At 45.9% G+C, this 14,966-nt stretch overlaps 1 protein-coding gene across 1 annotated transcript in view; it reads left to right on the top strand.

The window, feature by feature from the left end:
- Nucleotides 1–14,966, top strand: part of LOC138487597 (transient receptor potential cation channel subfamily V member 6-like) — a 629,667-nt gene that overhangs the window by 206,876 nt on the left and 407,825 nt on the right. The window contains exon 3 of the mRNA XM_069614064.1: nt 9,012–9,134. Within this exon, the coding sequence (XP_069470165.1) occupies nt 9,012–9,134 (123 nt within the window). The remainder of the gene's footprint in view (nt 1–9,011; nt 9,135–14,966) is intronic.

Below are 14,966 nucleotides of genomic sequence, written 5' to 3'. Positions count from 1 at the left end.
TTCTTCAGAGACTCCCCAGTTACCTCCCGAATACCTAGAATACCAAGATGTTTTCCGGAAGGATCAGGCTAACTCTCTACCTCCTCGTAGGTCCTATGACTGCCAGATAGACCTGATACCTGGATCTACTCCTCCTTGTAGTAGAATTTATGCCCTCACCGAGCCTGAGAACCTTCACCTTCGACAATACCTGGATCAATACCTGGCAAATGGGTTTATTCGTCCTTCCAAGTCCCCTGCTTCTTCAGCTTTGTTCTTCGTTCCAAAAAAGGAAGGAGACCTTGGAACTTGTATAGATTATCGCTCCCTGAACCAGATCACCATCAAGAATAGATATCCGTTACCTTTGATCCCTGAACTCCTGGACCAAGTCAGAAAAGCATGCATATATACAAAGCTGGATCTTAGAGGAGCCTACCACTTGGTACGAGTAAAAGAGGGCGATGAATGGAAGACGGCCTTCCGCACCAAATATGGGCTATTTGAATATCAGGTCATGCCCTTCGGACTTTGCAATGCCCCGGCCGCCTTTCAATATTTTATGAACGATGTCCTCAGAGAGCTCATAGATGTGTGTGTTGTTGTTTACATTGACGACATCCTCGTTTATTCTTCATCGGAATCTGAACATCAGAAACACGTGAAAATGGTCCTCGAAAGATTGCGTCAACACAAACTTTTCGCTAAGTTGGAAAAATGTGTTTTCAACGTGACTGAAGTTGAATTCTTGGGATTCATATTATCACCTAGCGGAGTGCGTATGGATTCAAAGAAGGTCGATGCAGTTCTCAAATGGCCATCACCATCCTCCGTAAAAGGTGTGCAAAGCATGTTAGGCTTCGCTAACTTTTACCGCAGGTTTATCCCCGAATTTTCTCGAATAGTCCAGCCCATCACTGCCTTGTTAAAAAAAAACAAACGTTTTGAATGGTCTACCGAGGCGGAACAAGCTTTCCAGGATTTGAAGACTAAATTTATCTCTGCACCAATCTTAAAACACCCTCGCCCCGAACTTCCCTACATCGTGGAAACTGATGCTTCAAGCCTTGCCATGGGGGCAGTTCTATCACAAAAGGACCCGGTAACCAATCAGTTGCATACCGTGGCATTTTGGTCCCGCAAATTCTCGCCTCCTGAAATCAATTACACGATTACTGACAAGGAACTTCTGGCTATCAAGTCTTCCTTTAAGGCTTGGCGGCATTATCTGCTGGGGGCCCGACACACTGTTACTGTGATTACGGATCACCGAAACCTGCAATATTTGAAAACCGCAAAAGCCCAATCCTCTAGACAACTCCGTTGGGCATTATTCTTTGCCGAGTTTGACTTCATAATTACCTATCGACCTGGTACAAAAAACGGTAAAGCTGATGCCCTTTCTCGGATGGGAGTGGAAGAACACTTGATCAACCCTAAACCTGTACCAATCATTCCCGAACAAAGAATTCTGGGTGTAATCGCCACACAATCCATAGAGGAAGTTAAGGATAAAGCCAGGCAACTTGTAACTCCAGCAGACATACAGAATTGGCATCTGCAGGGAAAGGACTTTGCAGTAAAGGACAACTTATTGTATTTCCAAGAACGATTATACCTGCCCAGCACAGATTTACAGAAAAAAGTAATCTCTTGTTATCACGATTCTTTAATGGAAGGACATCCCGGTATGGCCAAGACCTCAGAAAAGATCAAGCGCTACTTCTGGTGGCCGTCTTGGAAAAAAGATATCAGAGACTTTATAATGTCCTGGGGAGTATGCGCCCAAAACAAGAGTCAAAAGGAAAGACCAGCAGGCCTCTTACGCCCTATTGACATCCCACCTCGCCCTTGGCATACGCTTTCTATGGACTTCATCACCGATCTACCTCCATGCTCCGGATACAATACGATTCTAGTAATCGTGGACTTATTCTCCAAGATGGCGCATTTCATTCCGCTCAAAGGCTTGCCAACAGCAGCAATTCTGGCCCGAGAATTTCTCGAAAACATCGTCCGACTGCACGGTTTTCCTTCGGTTCTAATTTCGGATCAAGGTAGTCAATTTATTTCTCATTTTTGGCGAAGTTGCTGTCGGTCGGCTCAAATTGATGTGAGACTATCGACCAGTCACCACCCTCAGACCGACGGACAAACCGAGAGGACCAATCAAACTCTGGAACAGTATTTACGCTGCATGCTGCAACAAACTGAAAAAACTTGGAAAGACATCCTTTGGATAGCCGAATATGCCTACAATAACTCTGTCCATTCAGGAACTGGGAAAACCCCGTTTTTTCTTTTATACGGCAGTCACCCTCGAACCTCGGAGTTGGATCCCCTCCAAGATCTTGAAACACCAGCAGTAGACTACCTGCATTCTACAATCACCCAAGCCTTTAAGGAAGCTGTTTCTCACCTTCAAAGGGCTAAAGAACAATACAAGAAAGGAGCAGATCAACATCGGAAGGAAGCCCCTCAATATCAAGTAGGGGATCAAGTCTGGTTATCCACCAAATATCTACCTCTAAAAGGGCCACGCACATTCAACCCAAGATACCTTGGTCCCTATTCCATCACTACCATAGTAAACCCAGTAGCGGTCAAGTTGGACTTGCCCCCGCACATGAAGATACATCCGGTCTTCCACGTCTCTCTATTAAAACCCGTGCAACCTCAAACCCGACTAACTAAATCTCCAAAACCCATCCTAGTTGATGGAGAACTCGAGTTTGAAGTCAAAAGCATTCTGGACTCCAAGATCTCCAAATCTAAACTATTTTACCTAATTGACTGGAAAGGCTACGGCCCCCAAGAGAGATCCTGGGAACCTGCTGAATATGTCCACGCTCCTCGCCTAATCAAATGATTTCACCGAACATTTCCTGACAAGCCAAAACCCCTGGGGAAGCCCGGTTTGGGAGGGGCCTTGAGGGGGGGTACTGTCATGATCTCTGCTTCCAAAAGGTCAGGGTTTTCCCAACTCCCTTGGAAGCAGATCCATAACCCAGGTTCCGAGTGCCAACCAGTCCCAATTGGGACCTTTTGGACCCAGTCCTGGCGCCAGTGGCACCAGGCTCATAAATATGCCCAGTCCCAGCGCTGGAAGCGCCGGGCTCATAATGCCTGGGTGGACTTACCTGCAGCAGACCATGCTGCTTACTTACCTGCCAGTTGAGCCTCTGATCCTCTTCTGTTTGGAACTACTTTTCCTGTTGGGTGGGGCAGGAGCCACTCCCTAGGTTCAGAACACCGGAACTCTTCTGGAAAGCAGGAACTCTTTTCTTACCTAGGCGTGGCTGTGGAAGGAGACACCTAAACACTACAGGAGGCTATTTAAACCACACCCGATGGATGAATCTTGCTTTGCGTTATTCTGCATCCTCTGCAGCAGAACGCTCATCGTGTCTTCTGCATCTGATCCTGGGCCTAAGGAAAAAGGCTTACCATCCTGAATCCAGTCTTCAGCAACACCTATAAAGACAAGAAAGAACAGGTTAGCATTACGGTCTTCAGTGACAGCGCTTCACTTACCTGGTCCATCGGCTGTCACCAACGCCTCGCGCTGCATTCCGGCATCTGAAAGACAAAGGCTTACCTACTCTTCATGCGCTCCGGATGTCTTCGCACTGCATTCCGGCATCTGAAAGACAAAAGCTTACCAACTCTTCGCACGCTCCGGAGGCCTTCGGCGCTGCATCCCGCATCTGAAAGACAAAACAAGGTGCGTTTAAAGACATTGGGGAACTTTAATACTCACGTGCCATTACTCCTTTCCACATCTAACCCAGTGGGTATTCCGGCACCCTGCAGCCGCTCCGAACTTGTACCTGCAAAATAAAAAAACAGTTAGAGCGCATCATGAAGCAGGCAACAAGCGCTTACTTACGTACTTCCAGGCGCTTCTATTCATCACACGGGCTCCATCTTCAACTCACTTCAGCCCGTCATCTGCCATCGCCGGAATCCTGCAAAACAAGAGACATCATTACTAAAGACTTTTAAAGACATTAGAATTACCCGAAACTTACCGTTCGTGCAGTAAACGACGGACAGCAGTCCTCTGAAGTCAAGAGGCCTGCTCCCCTTATCCAGTGAAGAAACTGGTTACAGCACCCTGCCCCGAGGCAGATGGAGAGCATGGCGTTCACTTACCTAAGGTGAGAGCGTTAACCTTTGGGGTTCTACAGGAGAAGAGAAAGGGAAGAAGAGAGAGACATTCAATAACCCAGTTCATTAATCCCATATTTTCTATCTGTAGGCATCTTACCCTTCGAGTCAGACATACAGTGCACAGAGGTCCAGCCCAAAGAGCCAGCCGTGTGTTACACATCACCTTTGAAGATACGGTATACGCCCAGTCAAGACCGGCGCCTCTACGGGAATCAGGTGAGCGTTACAGCTAGTCCCTTGCCAAGCTCTCACTGAAACGGAAATAAGTGGCAGGGACCGCAAAGTTACCTTCAAGCACGATAAACCACATGGTCAGGGGCCACCGACAGATGAACTAAAAGAGCCTGATGGAGAGGCTTCTGAACAGACTCTGAGAAACAATTCCCTTTTCTAACTCTACTCGTACGGAGCAAGCTATTGGTCTTGTGGCTGACGAAGAATCTGATTATCAAAGATCATGGTCCTTGAGGACTCATTGTTTTCTTGTCACAATGTTGATCGGTTTGACAGTTGTATTTTCGCTTGGGTTTTGGTATTTAGAAGGGATGCGTCCATTTGAAACTTTGTTACCTACTGAAATGGTTCCCACTATGTCTTCACCTTTCGTGCATCTGCACACTCTATCTCCTAGGGATTCCCAACACAGACAGAGTTACCACGATAACACTCTCCTATTAATCATGAATGCGACCCATGCAATTCTAAACAAGACAAATTGCTGGGTGTGTTCACATTTGCCACAGCACCGGGAAAAAGGGTTGAGCTGGTATATTCATCCTCTTCCTTTGACTACTGCATGCTATGCCTCACTGAGGGCACTACTCTTTGGTCGTTGGAATGACAGTATTTCTCGGAACTTCAATGGAACTAATCTGAATGAATTTGAAAGACGAGTCCTGACACCTTTGGGATGTTCATTTTTTGCGAATAGGAGCAAACTTAATGTTGCTTCTATTAGACCTTCCGATAGAATTTCTAGACCTTTCCAATCGCTAATTTCTTTCAAGATGACTCCTGTAGGCAACCATGATGCCATACCTCCTTCCTACACTATCAATCATAGTCCCAACTCTGTTTCGTTCTGTATACAAAGGGATGGTTCTCAGCCAATGGGTACATTTGAGGGTTGTTCTAACATTGCAAACCTAACTAGTGAGGACAGACATTTGTATTTTGGTGATCCCGTTTATTTTGTCTGTGGCAATGAAGCTTATCCTTGGTTACCTAGAGATTGGCAGGGTACTTGTTACTTGGTTATCTTTTTACCAGGGGTATATGTGGCTAGCACCTCTGAGGTCTCTAGAGCTTGTCCAAGGTGGGATGAGAACGGTGATACTCCTTCACAGGTTATGGGTGATGTAGCAAAATCCTTTGTGCCCTTTTGGGGACAGAAAATGAACTCTGAGGAAATTAGGAGACTAGCAAGAGTATTGGAGAAAACCATCAACAGAACCACCAATATACTATACAACATGACACTGGAATAAAAAGCAATCAGATTAGTGGCCCTCCAGAATAGGACGGTGTTAGACGTCATCCTAGCCAAACGTGGTGGGGTATGTAAATTGGTGGATATGCTTGCTGTGTTTTTGTTCCTGACTCCTCCCCTACTATATTCAGGGCAATACAAAATGTGCATACCTTGAGCACGGAAGTACATGTCCCTGAGGGAAACTGGGATCTTAGTGCTTGGTTTTGGGATTTTCTACATTCATGGGGCTGGAAGCTCTTTTCAGTCTTAGTGATAGTTCTTGGTGTTCTATTATTTTGTTGTTGTTGTGTACAATGTCTTCCTGTCATATGTCAATATTTCTGAAGAATGTGATTCAGGAAGTGCAGACATTGAGGTGTGTGGTTTTGAGTAAAGCGAATGTTTGAGTAATGCTCTTGGCTTAGGCCAAAAGGAGGGTTTGTTAAAACATAATCACATAATACCGCCTTCTTAAGAATATTGGCCTAAGCCCTTTCACGTTACACAGAAAACCGTATCTGAAATGTTCCGCTTTTCAATCGATGTCGCCACCATTTTAAGAGTCGTCTGCCATTTTGATTTTAACTCTTGTTTCTGTGTTCTAAAATGGTGGACTGTGTTTTCAACTTGCAGTCTAGCCGAACGACCTTTGAGTTTCGTTAATGTTTAGGCTGACAGAGAGCAGACTGTTTGACCAATGTAAAGAAACCGTGTAAATCGAATGAACTGCCATCCAAGTGTTGTCTGCACTCACAAGCCTAATCCACATATAAACATTGAGACAATGGAAAACAAACTCAGATGGTGTGTTCTGGCTGAACTCCATTGTAGCGATTCTTGGAATAAGGCTTAACGTGGATCAGAGAACCAACAGCATCATTGTGACTTCATGGACATGCAAACTTGTTTAAATCCTTGTATAATATTGTAATGTTTATCACATGAACTGGGCACGAACTCTAGCCAGTAACTTATTAGCTTGGAGAGAGGCTGAACAATGTTTCAAAAATTGTATAATTGTTTCTGTGTTTAGATGTCCAGCACGCTCACCCCTTACTGTATCTGCTGGTACACACTGCAAGGTGTTGGGAGCCAGATAGCTATCTGTTTTTCTTTGAAACTGTACAGTAATAAAAGATGCTTGTATGTTTTCAACCCTTGATTGGTGTATTTCATTTGTGGTACTAAGCCTCGATATTTCTTTGGTCTTTCATGATCCGTACTTAAGCTGCATTGTTTTTTTTTATTTAGTGTATGAATGCTTTGAGGTCTCTCTTTCTTTTAGTTCTGTTTTGCATTTTTGTTTAATCAATTTTTTTCTTTCGATTGTTCTTTTGAATTTTTGCTATTTTGATTTGCTTTGTGTAAATAGTGTTAAAAGTCATTAATTGTTTTATCTGTTTTTTTCTCGTGTATATATGGCTAATTTCACTATAAAGAATTTTTTTTTTTTTACCCCTTTGCTTCCTTTGTCAGTTCTGTTTGGACACAGATTTGAAAATCGTACTTTACCAGGGTCTTCACCGTAGTGGTGAATTTGTCAGAGCAGAGACCCTTATTTTAGACAATCCTAAAACATTGATATATATTCTTTAATGTAAAGGAGGACATTCACTGCATTTCTAAAGCAGGTCTACAAGTAAGTGAATCAAAAATGTATTTCAGAGGGAATCTATGCGTTTGATGATTGGCCTCGGCTGTGATGGGGATATCAGGAGCTATTCCCCCCCCCACACCCCATGTAAAACTACTCCCAGGTAGCTAGACATCCTTAGGAAGGCTTCCAAACTCTGGATTCCTGGTGTGTTCCTTGCGAGTCCTAGTGTCGTTTAGATGGTAAGGGACTTCATTCTTGGTGTCACCATGACCATATTCAGAAGAGGAGGTAAGGCATCAAGGATCCGCAGAGCTTAGTCTTTAGTTGGGTACATTTCAGTTCCCATGTCATATGAATTTATAGTAGTTGTCTTGAATTTATTAGAGGATATGTTGGTTTTCCAGTATAATCCTGTACTTATTCTATTTTGTCCTTCATATGGAGGGCGGTTTTAAGGACAGTCCTCCATGAGGGCATCAGTGCATCATTGATTGGAACGAGCAGTTGCCGTCTGAAGATGTCATTACTAGAGGGAACGTGTTTGGGGACCATGATCTGCTGGCTGTTTCAAACAACCTCTCACCCAAACCAAAGAAACAAACCTGTTGAGATGCTCCTAGAGCTTAAAGATTGTATTTTCGTTATTATTTGGTTATTTATTGAGCATGGTCCTAGGTACAGGAGGCAACAGGGTGCTTTACAAGTCACAGGAGGAAGGATGTGATGAGGGAAGCAGAGCTACAGGGGTGGGGGTCTTACAACAGGGAAGGATTTCATTTGGTGGCAAGGGATCTACAAGCAACCAGGGGAGGAAGCGGGGGAGCAGATCACCCACTCTCAGATTAAGAGGGGAGTGTAGGGTCGCTACGCCCATGTGTTAGGGAGGAGCCATTCCTTGAAGAGGAGGGCACTAATCACCTTTCTGAAATGTAGAAGCATGGGCAAGACTGGTGTTGGTGGGGAGGAGGTTCCAGAGCCTGGGAGCATAGAGAGAGAAAGCCTGTCTAATTGTTCTTTCCTTCCTGCACCGATTAGCATCCATTTAAAAAAAGAAATGTCTGATCATTGTATGCGACAGTCTGTAACTGTTTGCATCTGCTTCTGATTGTTGAGATGGTTCCGTCACTTTTTGCTGCTGGTGCTTCTCAATATGGCATTTCCCCCAGAATATTCCATTTGTGTGAGGCTGTCCGGTGGGACTAACAAGTGCCTGACGACAAATTATCTGTGAGAAATGTTTGGAACATTTTGAAAGCTTGTTTAACCGTTGCAGTGCTGGATACCTTTGTATTGCAATAATGAAACTGGACCCTTTACAGGGGCAATTGAAGGCAGAACGTTGATTCAAAGCATTCCCAATGCCTGCTCATGTGAATTCACCAGGTTTCTGTTTAGGGTGCAGGTGCAGGGAAATGGGGTACTCATGAGGCATCCACCCTGGCCCTTAGAGCTCCTCCGCTCTTTGAGGATTTTCACAATATCATTCCTTTGAAAGAGCAGTGCTCACCAGGTATGATCATTCCTTTAGCCATTCAAGGGTACATATTTAGGGAGAAGGGAACGCTGCTTTGGCAGCACTTCTAAATATGTATAAAGAACCAATGGGGTCAATGCCCATGTGCCCTGCCCTATTGTGGACCTACTGTACCCAGAGTTGCTTTTCTCAGTCATGCTCTGACTGCCTGGGTGTGTTATTTGGGGCAGCGCTCCATGTCATCTGTCTCTTTTTCGCCTCCATCTGTGCTCTCACTGCCTATCTGCTGATGACCACTCTGTTTGCATGCACTGCAGGTGCTGCTGGGGAGACGGCGCTTCACGTGGCTGCATTGTATGACAACTTTGAGGCTGCTCAAGTCCTTCTGGAGGCTGCACCTGACCTGGTCAATGAGCCAATGACATCAAAGCTGTACAAAGGTAATCTATTTATTTATTTATTGGATATTTATAAGGCAGTTACACAACAAGAACAGTCTTTCAAAACATCACAAGGCAAAAGGGAATGGAGAAAGGGAACAAAAAACAATGGAAATGGCAATGAATAAATAATAAAACGAAAAGCGGTCCTGTTAGGCCTTGTGACATTCAGAACATGCAAGTGCATTAAAAATTGAAAAGGTGGGGTAGGGGTGGAAGTGCTATAAGGTCCCCCAATGTGGGAAGTGCCAGAAGTGCCTTTTGGGGGGGCAAAAGGTAAGTGTGTGGGCAGAGACGTCCAAGCAAAGAGGCAGGTCTACCTCCCCAACAGGTAAGTGCAGGTCTGGAATAACCCCCGACAGGTGGGTGTGGGCCAAAGGACAGTACAGGTTGGCAGGTGCTAGAGGTGATTGGATGGAAGGCCAGGACCCTATTGGACTCTTGAGGGACCAGTCCACCAATCTCGGCGACTGTGGGCATTGTTGGTACGGGAGGGGGAGAGGGAAGGAGGAGGAGAAGAGAACAGTCTTGAGTTGTTTGAGGAACTTGAGGTGGTCTGGTTCAAGACAGAGAAAGAGAGGCAGACTGTTCCAGGGGAGGGAGCCAGCCGAGGAGAGAGATTTGCCCCCGCCTCTCTGCTTGGAGAAACATATGATCAGCATAGAGTTGGAGCCAGAAGATTGAAGGGATCTGGAAGGAGAGTATTTAGTGAGAGTTGCAAGTAACATGGTCAGAGGGCCCAGAAAGCCTTGTGGATGATGCAAAGGGTCTTGCATTTGATCCTTGCAACAACTGGGAGCCAGTGGAGAGATTTTAGGGCTAGAGAGGTACGGTCTATGAGCTTGAGGTCAAGGATAAGTCTCACAGCCCTATTCTAAATTAGTTGAAGAGGCCGGAAGGAAGAAAGAGGCAGGTTGAGAAAGAGGCTGTTGCAGTAATCCATCCTGGAGTGGACCAGAGCTCTAGAGACATTGAGCTTCTGGGTTAAGGCGAGGAAAGGAAAAATGCCACTTAGGAGGTGACATTGAATGTGGGCCTACTTGGTAAGGTCAAGATGTGAGGAATAAAATAGAGAGGAGTCGAAGATGACCCTAAGATTTCTAGCCTCAGTGGAAGGAGGGGGAGGTGAGCCCAAAGAGGGTGGCAAGAGTGCAGGAGGGAAACGGGGAACGGGTAAATGGGTGGCCAGTGCAGTACACATGGCCTGAGATGGAAAAGGTGAGGTAGAAACTGCAGATGGATTGGCGAGTTCCTTGCAGATGTTGGAGAGTTCAGCCATGTTGTTAGTGGCTGCAGAGATCCAGGCCTGGATGTGGGCCTTCTTCTTGGAGCAGAGAGCTAAGGTAAGAAGGAGGGGAAATGACCTCACGGAAGCAGTGAGGTAAACATAAGCAATTTATTATGATGATAATAGGAAACAGATATATTAGGCTGTAGAAAATGTTATTTCCAATGAGAAGAGGAGTTGAGATGTTATGCCCTCCACAAGCATCTTCTACTCTCGAAAGGGTCCAAAGCAACACACTATCCCCACACAATTACCCTGTCTCTAACAGAAACCTGAATACTTGCACACACCTCCCTCAATTATCTCCACAACTAAACCTACAACATGGAGCCCAACCTCCTTGCTACACTCACTGACCTCCAACTCCTCAAATCTAACCACATCCTTCCTCTTCTCAAGCTCATAAACCTTCATCCTTCAACCAGCTGATCTGCCTGCTCGTCAACACCCTCTGTGCCATTCAAGAACCTTAATGTATTTCGGAACAGTTCATTGTGCACATCCCTCTGCCAGGTTCACACTTGTCAACACACTGTTAATCAGGACTTTTAGCTTTGCCCCTTCTTCATCAGCATCCCTCCATCGGTTTCACTCTTGCCAACGTTTCGATGCACAATTCACTTCCCTTATCTTCACAATCATCTGTCAGTGAAAGGCTTTCGACTGTACAGAGGATGTTACTAGACCCCTGCATGACCGCTTTGACCCCCTTCTCCCCTTTCTCCCAACGCCTTCTGGTAACCGTAATTTAAACAACAGGGCAATCACCCAGACCTTCTCAAGTGAAAACCCATGTGGTGTCTCACTCTTCGGTAGCTGGTTTTCCCTTCTTGTATCAAACAAACATTTCTTTGTACGTTCTTCAATTAGCCATTTTGCTACTTTTTTTCAAACACAGTTCGGTTTCTTATCCGCTCTCCCCTCGACTCATTGGCTGTAATGAACCACTTGGCTTTTCCTTGTCTCTGAAGTCAAGGACGATACCACAGTGGCAAACGTCTCTCCTCGGCATGGTTATCAGCGGAGGAGGGCCTCATGCACTGTTGACATCTGCTGCGACACACGCTGGATATTGTTTGCGGTCTTTCAATTCTTCTGTGGAGGATTCATGGGCCTTGGTCGGAAAGGGCAAGGTTGCTTCTCTCCTTGTCACTGTAAAGACTGGAGGGTGGTTGTGTACTTCCGCTCTCTATATGACAGAGGAGAGGCACAGAGGACCCCAGCCAAGATTCTCTATAGGGTAGCGCTGGTCGGGCAATCAAGGCCTAGCTTCTCAGCAGGTGATGCAGGCTGGTTCTTAAGTACAGTGTAGTCCCCAAGCAACCACAAAGGAATGTCCACACACTGTATTAGTTAAAACAAGGTCTTTATATATTAAAAGTTCAAGATTATATACACAATCACAATAACTTACTTTGTGCTCAGTAAATCTACAATGGCAAATATGTACAGTTCTAAGTGGTACCACAATTATTATTAAATTTCATTAAAGTGCATCAACTGTACTCTGGTTAAATGTCACACAAATCACTTAATAAAGGTAACCAACAATAGACATAGGAGGAAAGCAGGTGGTTATAACAATTGGCAGTATACTGGCCCGTACCACTAGACACAGTTCTGTGTGGAGATCCCCCCACCTGGGCAACCTGTAAAATAAAGATATATCACAAGCTTAGTCCATAAATTGTTCTGTAAGTCTTATTTCCTTCTATAAGGTTTCTACCTTCCCAATGTACCTGGAATAGCAGAGTTCAACGATGAGTCGTCGACAGATCCTTCCGGAGCAGCTCCCTTTAAAGCAGGAGCCACGCATTGTCGAGATCCCTCGAAGAAAGTGAACTCGGCATCGATTCAGCAGCTTCGTGCCCAGCACTGCTCCTCGACGACGATTCGAAGATGCCCTGTAATAAAGAGGCATGCGGGGCACCTCGATGTCGATAGTTCAGGACCGGAAAGAGTTTGTGAAGAACTGTGGCCCAGCAAGGGCATCGAGTCATCTGGTGTCACTACGGTCTTTGGGTGGCAGGAAACCCACCGGCAGATGCTCCTCGGCACGCCGACGGTCTGGCCTTCTCCAGCGGGATAAGACGGGCGGCGGTGCGGACGAGCGCATCCATGAATCAAAAGTCTTAGGTAAAGGAGCGTGTGGTTCTAATCGTTGATGGCACGGCATAAAGTGGTCCCCTCTTCTGGGCAACATGGCTTTCACGGGCCTCCAGCGGTTATGCAAACCTGCGAACCCTGGTCGACAGTGGTGGAGGGAATGTCCGGTGCTTATCTTCGTTCTCCTCGGTGGTCCCTGTCTCTGGTCAGCAGCCTGTTGAGGGTCTGACTTTCAGGGTGCTTCAGCAAAGGTTAACGGTGCTCGATCGTCCCTCAGAGCACAGGAAGAGGACGCCTAACCAGGTCCTTCCTTGGATCAGTCTCAGCGGCTTTCGCTTTCGGATTTCGGCAAAGGGAGACAGCAGTCAACCTTCTTCTTCAGGCTCAGCTTCGAGATTAAGCGTCAGTTTCAACTTCAGCTTCTGAATGAATTCTAGCAGTGAGAGGCCTCCAGATTTACTAGTTGATCTCTCATTCATTCTGCTGGGTCACACGCAGGCAACCAATCACTCAGAACGGCATTCAGCAGTCAGTCAGCCAATCAGACATACAGTGCATTCAGGCCATACTCCTCCCTCTCAGACACTCACAACAAGGAATGTGTATTGGGACAAGTACCCAGCCATTCAACACTACACACTGCATTCATACCAGTTTCAGGCAGGGCTGCCTAGTCATTGTGTCAAACACCAGAAACCAGACATCCACAACAAGAAGTGCATATTGGTCACACACTCCATTCACCCAGGTACCACCCACAGGGTGTACCCACAACATACAGTCACTGGGAAGTCTCCAGCCAGTGTGGCCTAGACTTCACAACAACACCATATATGGAACGTCCACCCAACAGCCAGTCAGGGGGAAGGGACAGAGTCAGGGCTTCCCAGGACTTTGGGAAAACAAAGTAACAGGCAATAGAAAGCAAGAGGCCACAGGGGGCATCTCATCTTGTTTCCTATCAGGAATCAACTGATTCCAATGGCAGAGTCTGGGTATCCCAAAATGGAGGATGCCCTGCTCTGTGGGCCACACACTGGTGCCCAAAAACATACACTAGGGGCACAGGGTTGTTCCCCCACCCATGGGTGCCATAAGGGTATGCCAGGGTCTGTTCACCACAACCAAAAAGAGGAAGAGCTGCACTGCCAGGAGTTCCACATGGACTCCTGGGCAGAAAACAATAAAGAACGCAAATGAAAAAGGACTACAGGACAAGGACAGGGGGGCCCTGTCCCTCGAATGCGTTTCCAGCTTCACAGTCACCCTTGCGGTTTGTGCCATCTTTCTCCTCTTCTTGAACTGCCATGCTGAGTTAGCTCTCTGGTCATGCAGTCTGCCATGCTCTGATTGTGCTCTCATAATCCACCTTTTATCCCTGTGGGGAAGGTAAATGGCCATCAGCTGTGTATGGTTCTGGCCAATTGCCTGACTTTGCCTGACCCTGGCATTGGGATAGGTCAGGTAAAAGACTCTGGTGTTTGTCTGTCATCTTTTGTGGTGTGCAAACCTGTTTGTGTCGGAAAAGGGGGCTAGAGTGTTTGAGTATACTACGGAGAAGGATGGGGAAAGGTATAAGAAGGGAGATACCGTGTCTCACCCTTCGGTGTCCTACTTCCACTCCCTGAGAACCCCCATCCAGGGGATTCTCCCTCACTGACCCCCCCCCCCAGGAACTGGATCCAATAGCAATGGCGTTGTCCTGGCCACCTGGATGACAGATCCCCGGGGACTAGTCATGTTTCTCACACTCCCCATCTCAGAGGCCTTAAAATGTTAATCAGGAATGCAAAAAAGCCCACTTATTCGCACGGATATGCAATGCCCCTAACACTTCGAAATAATGCATAATTCTTCATGTTTTTTCCGTTTCCCACATCTCCCATCCCAAGTCCTTACTCTATCAAATGAAAAACCTCAGGTTTGCCTTTGGACGAGTGCTAGCATCCCCCCCCCCTGCCCTGTAATGAAATGAACATGCTTGAGGGAAGTTAGTGAGAACTTTCAGGCAATTACTATAGGAACATGTCAGGGGGAAGTTAGTAGGCAAGTGATTGTCCTGAGTATAGGAACATATGTGTGGGATGTCAATGGGTGAGGTCTTGGTTGGGGGTCCGAGTCATACGTATAGGAATGTGCTTGTGTGAATCATGCATCTGTGCTCTGTCATCAAATCCTAGTTCCAGGGAATGTGTGTTCCTTAAATCAACATGTTTTTTACATTGATGGAGGTTTCCACATAGCCTTGCATTCTCCACTCCTACACACCTCTTTTTATACATGTCCTCTGCTTCCGCCTCATATATTTTAGGGCACTTTAGAAATGGTATTTAGTAGTCTTGTTTGTTTTAATGAAATTGCATTATTATCATTATTATTATTATTATTATTATTATTATTATGTAATTTTTATATTGCGCAAGACGCCCAAAGGCCTC

Source organism: Ambystoma mexicanum, chromosome 9 (genome assembly GCF_040938575.1).
Source record: "Ambystoma mexicanum isolate Mex_15411 chromosome 9, UKY_AmexF1_1, whole genome shotgun sequence".
NCBI lineage: Eukaryota > Metazoa > Chordata > Amphibia > Caudata > Ambystomatidae > Ambystoma > Ambystoma mexicanum.
The sequence above is the reverse complement of the archived record's forward strand: the minus strand, read 5'-3'. Positions and strand labels throughout refer to the sequence as shown.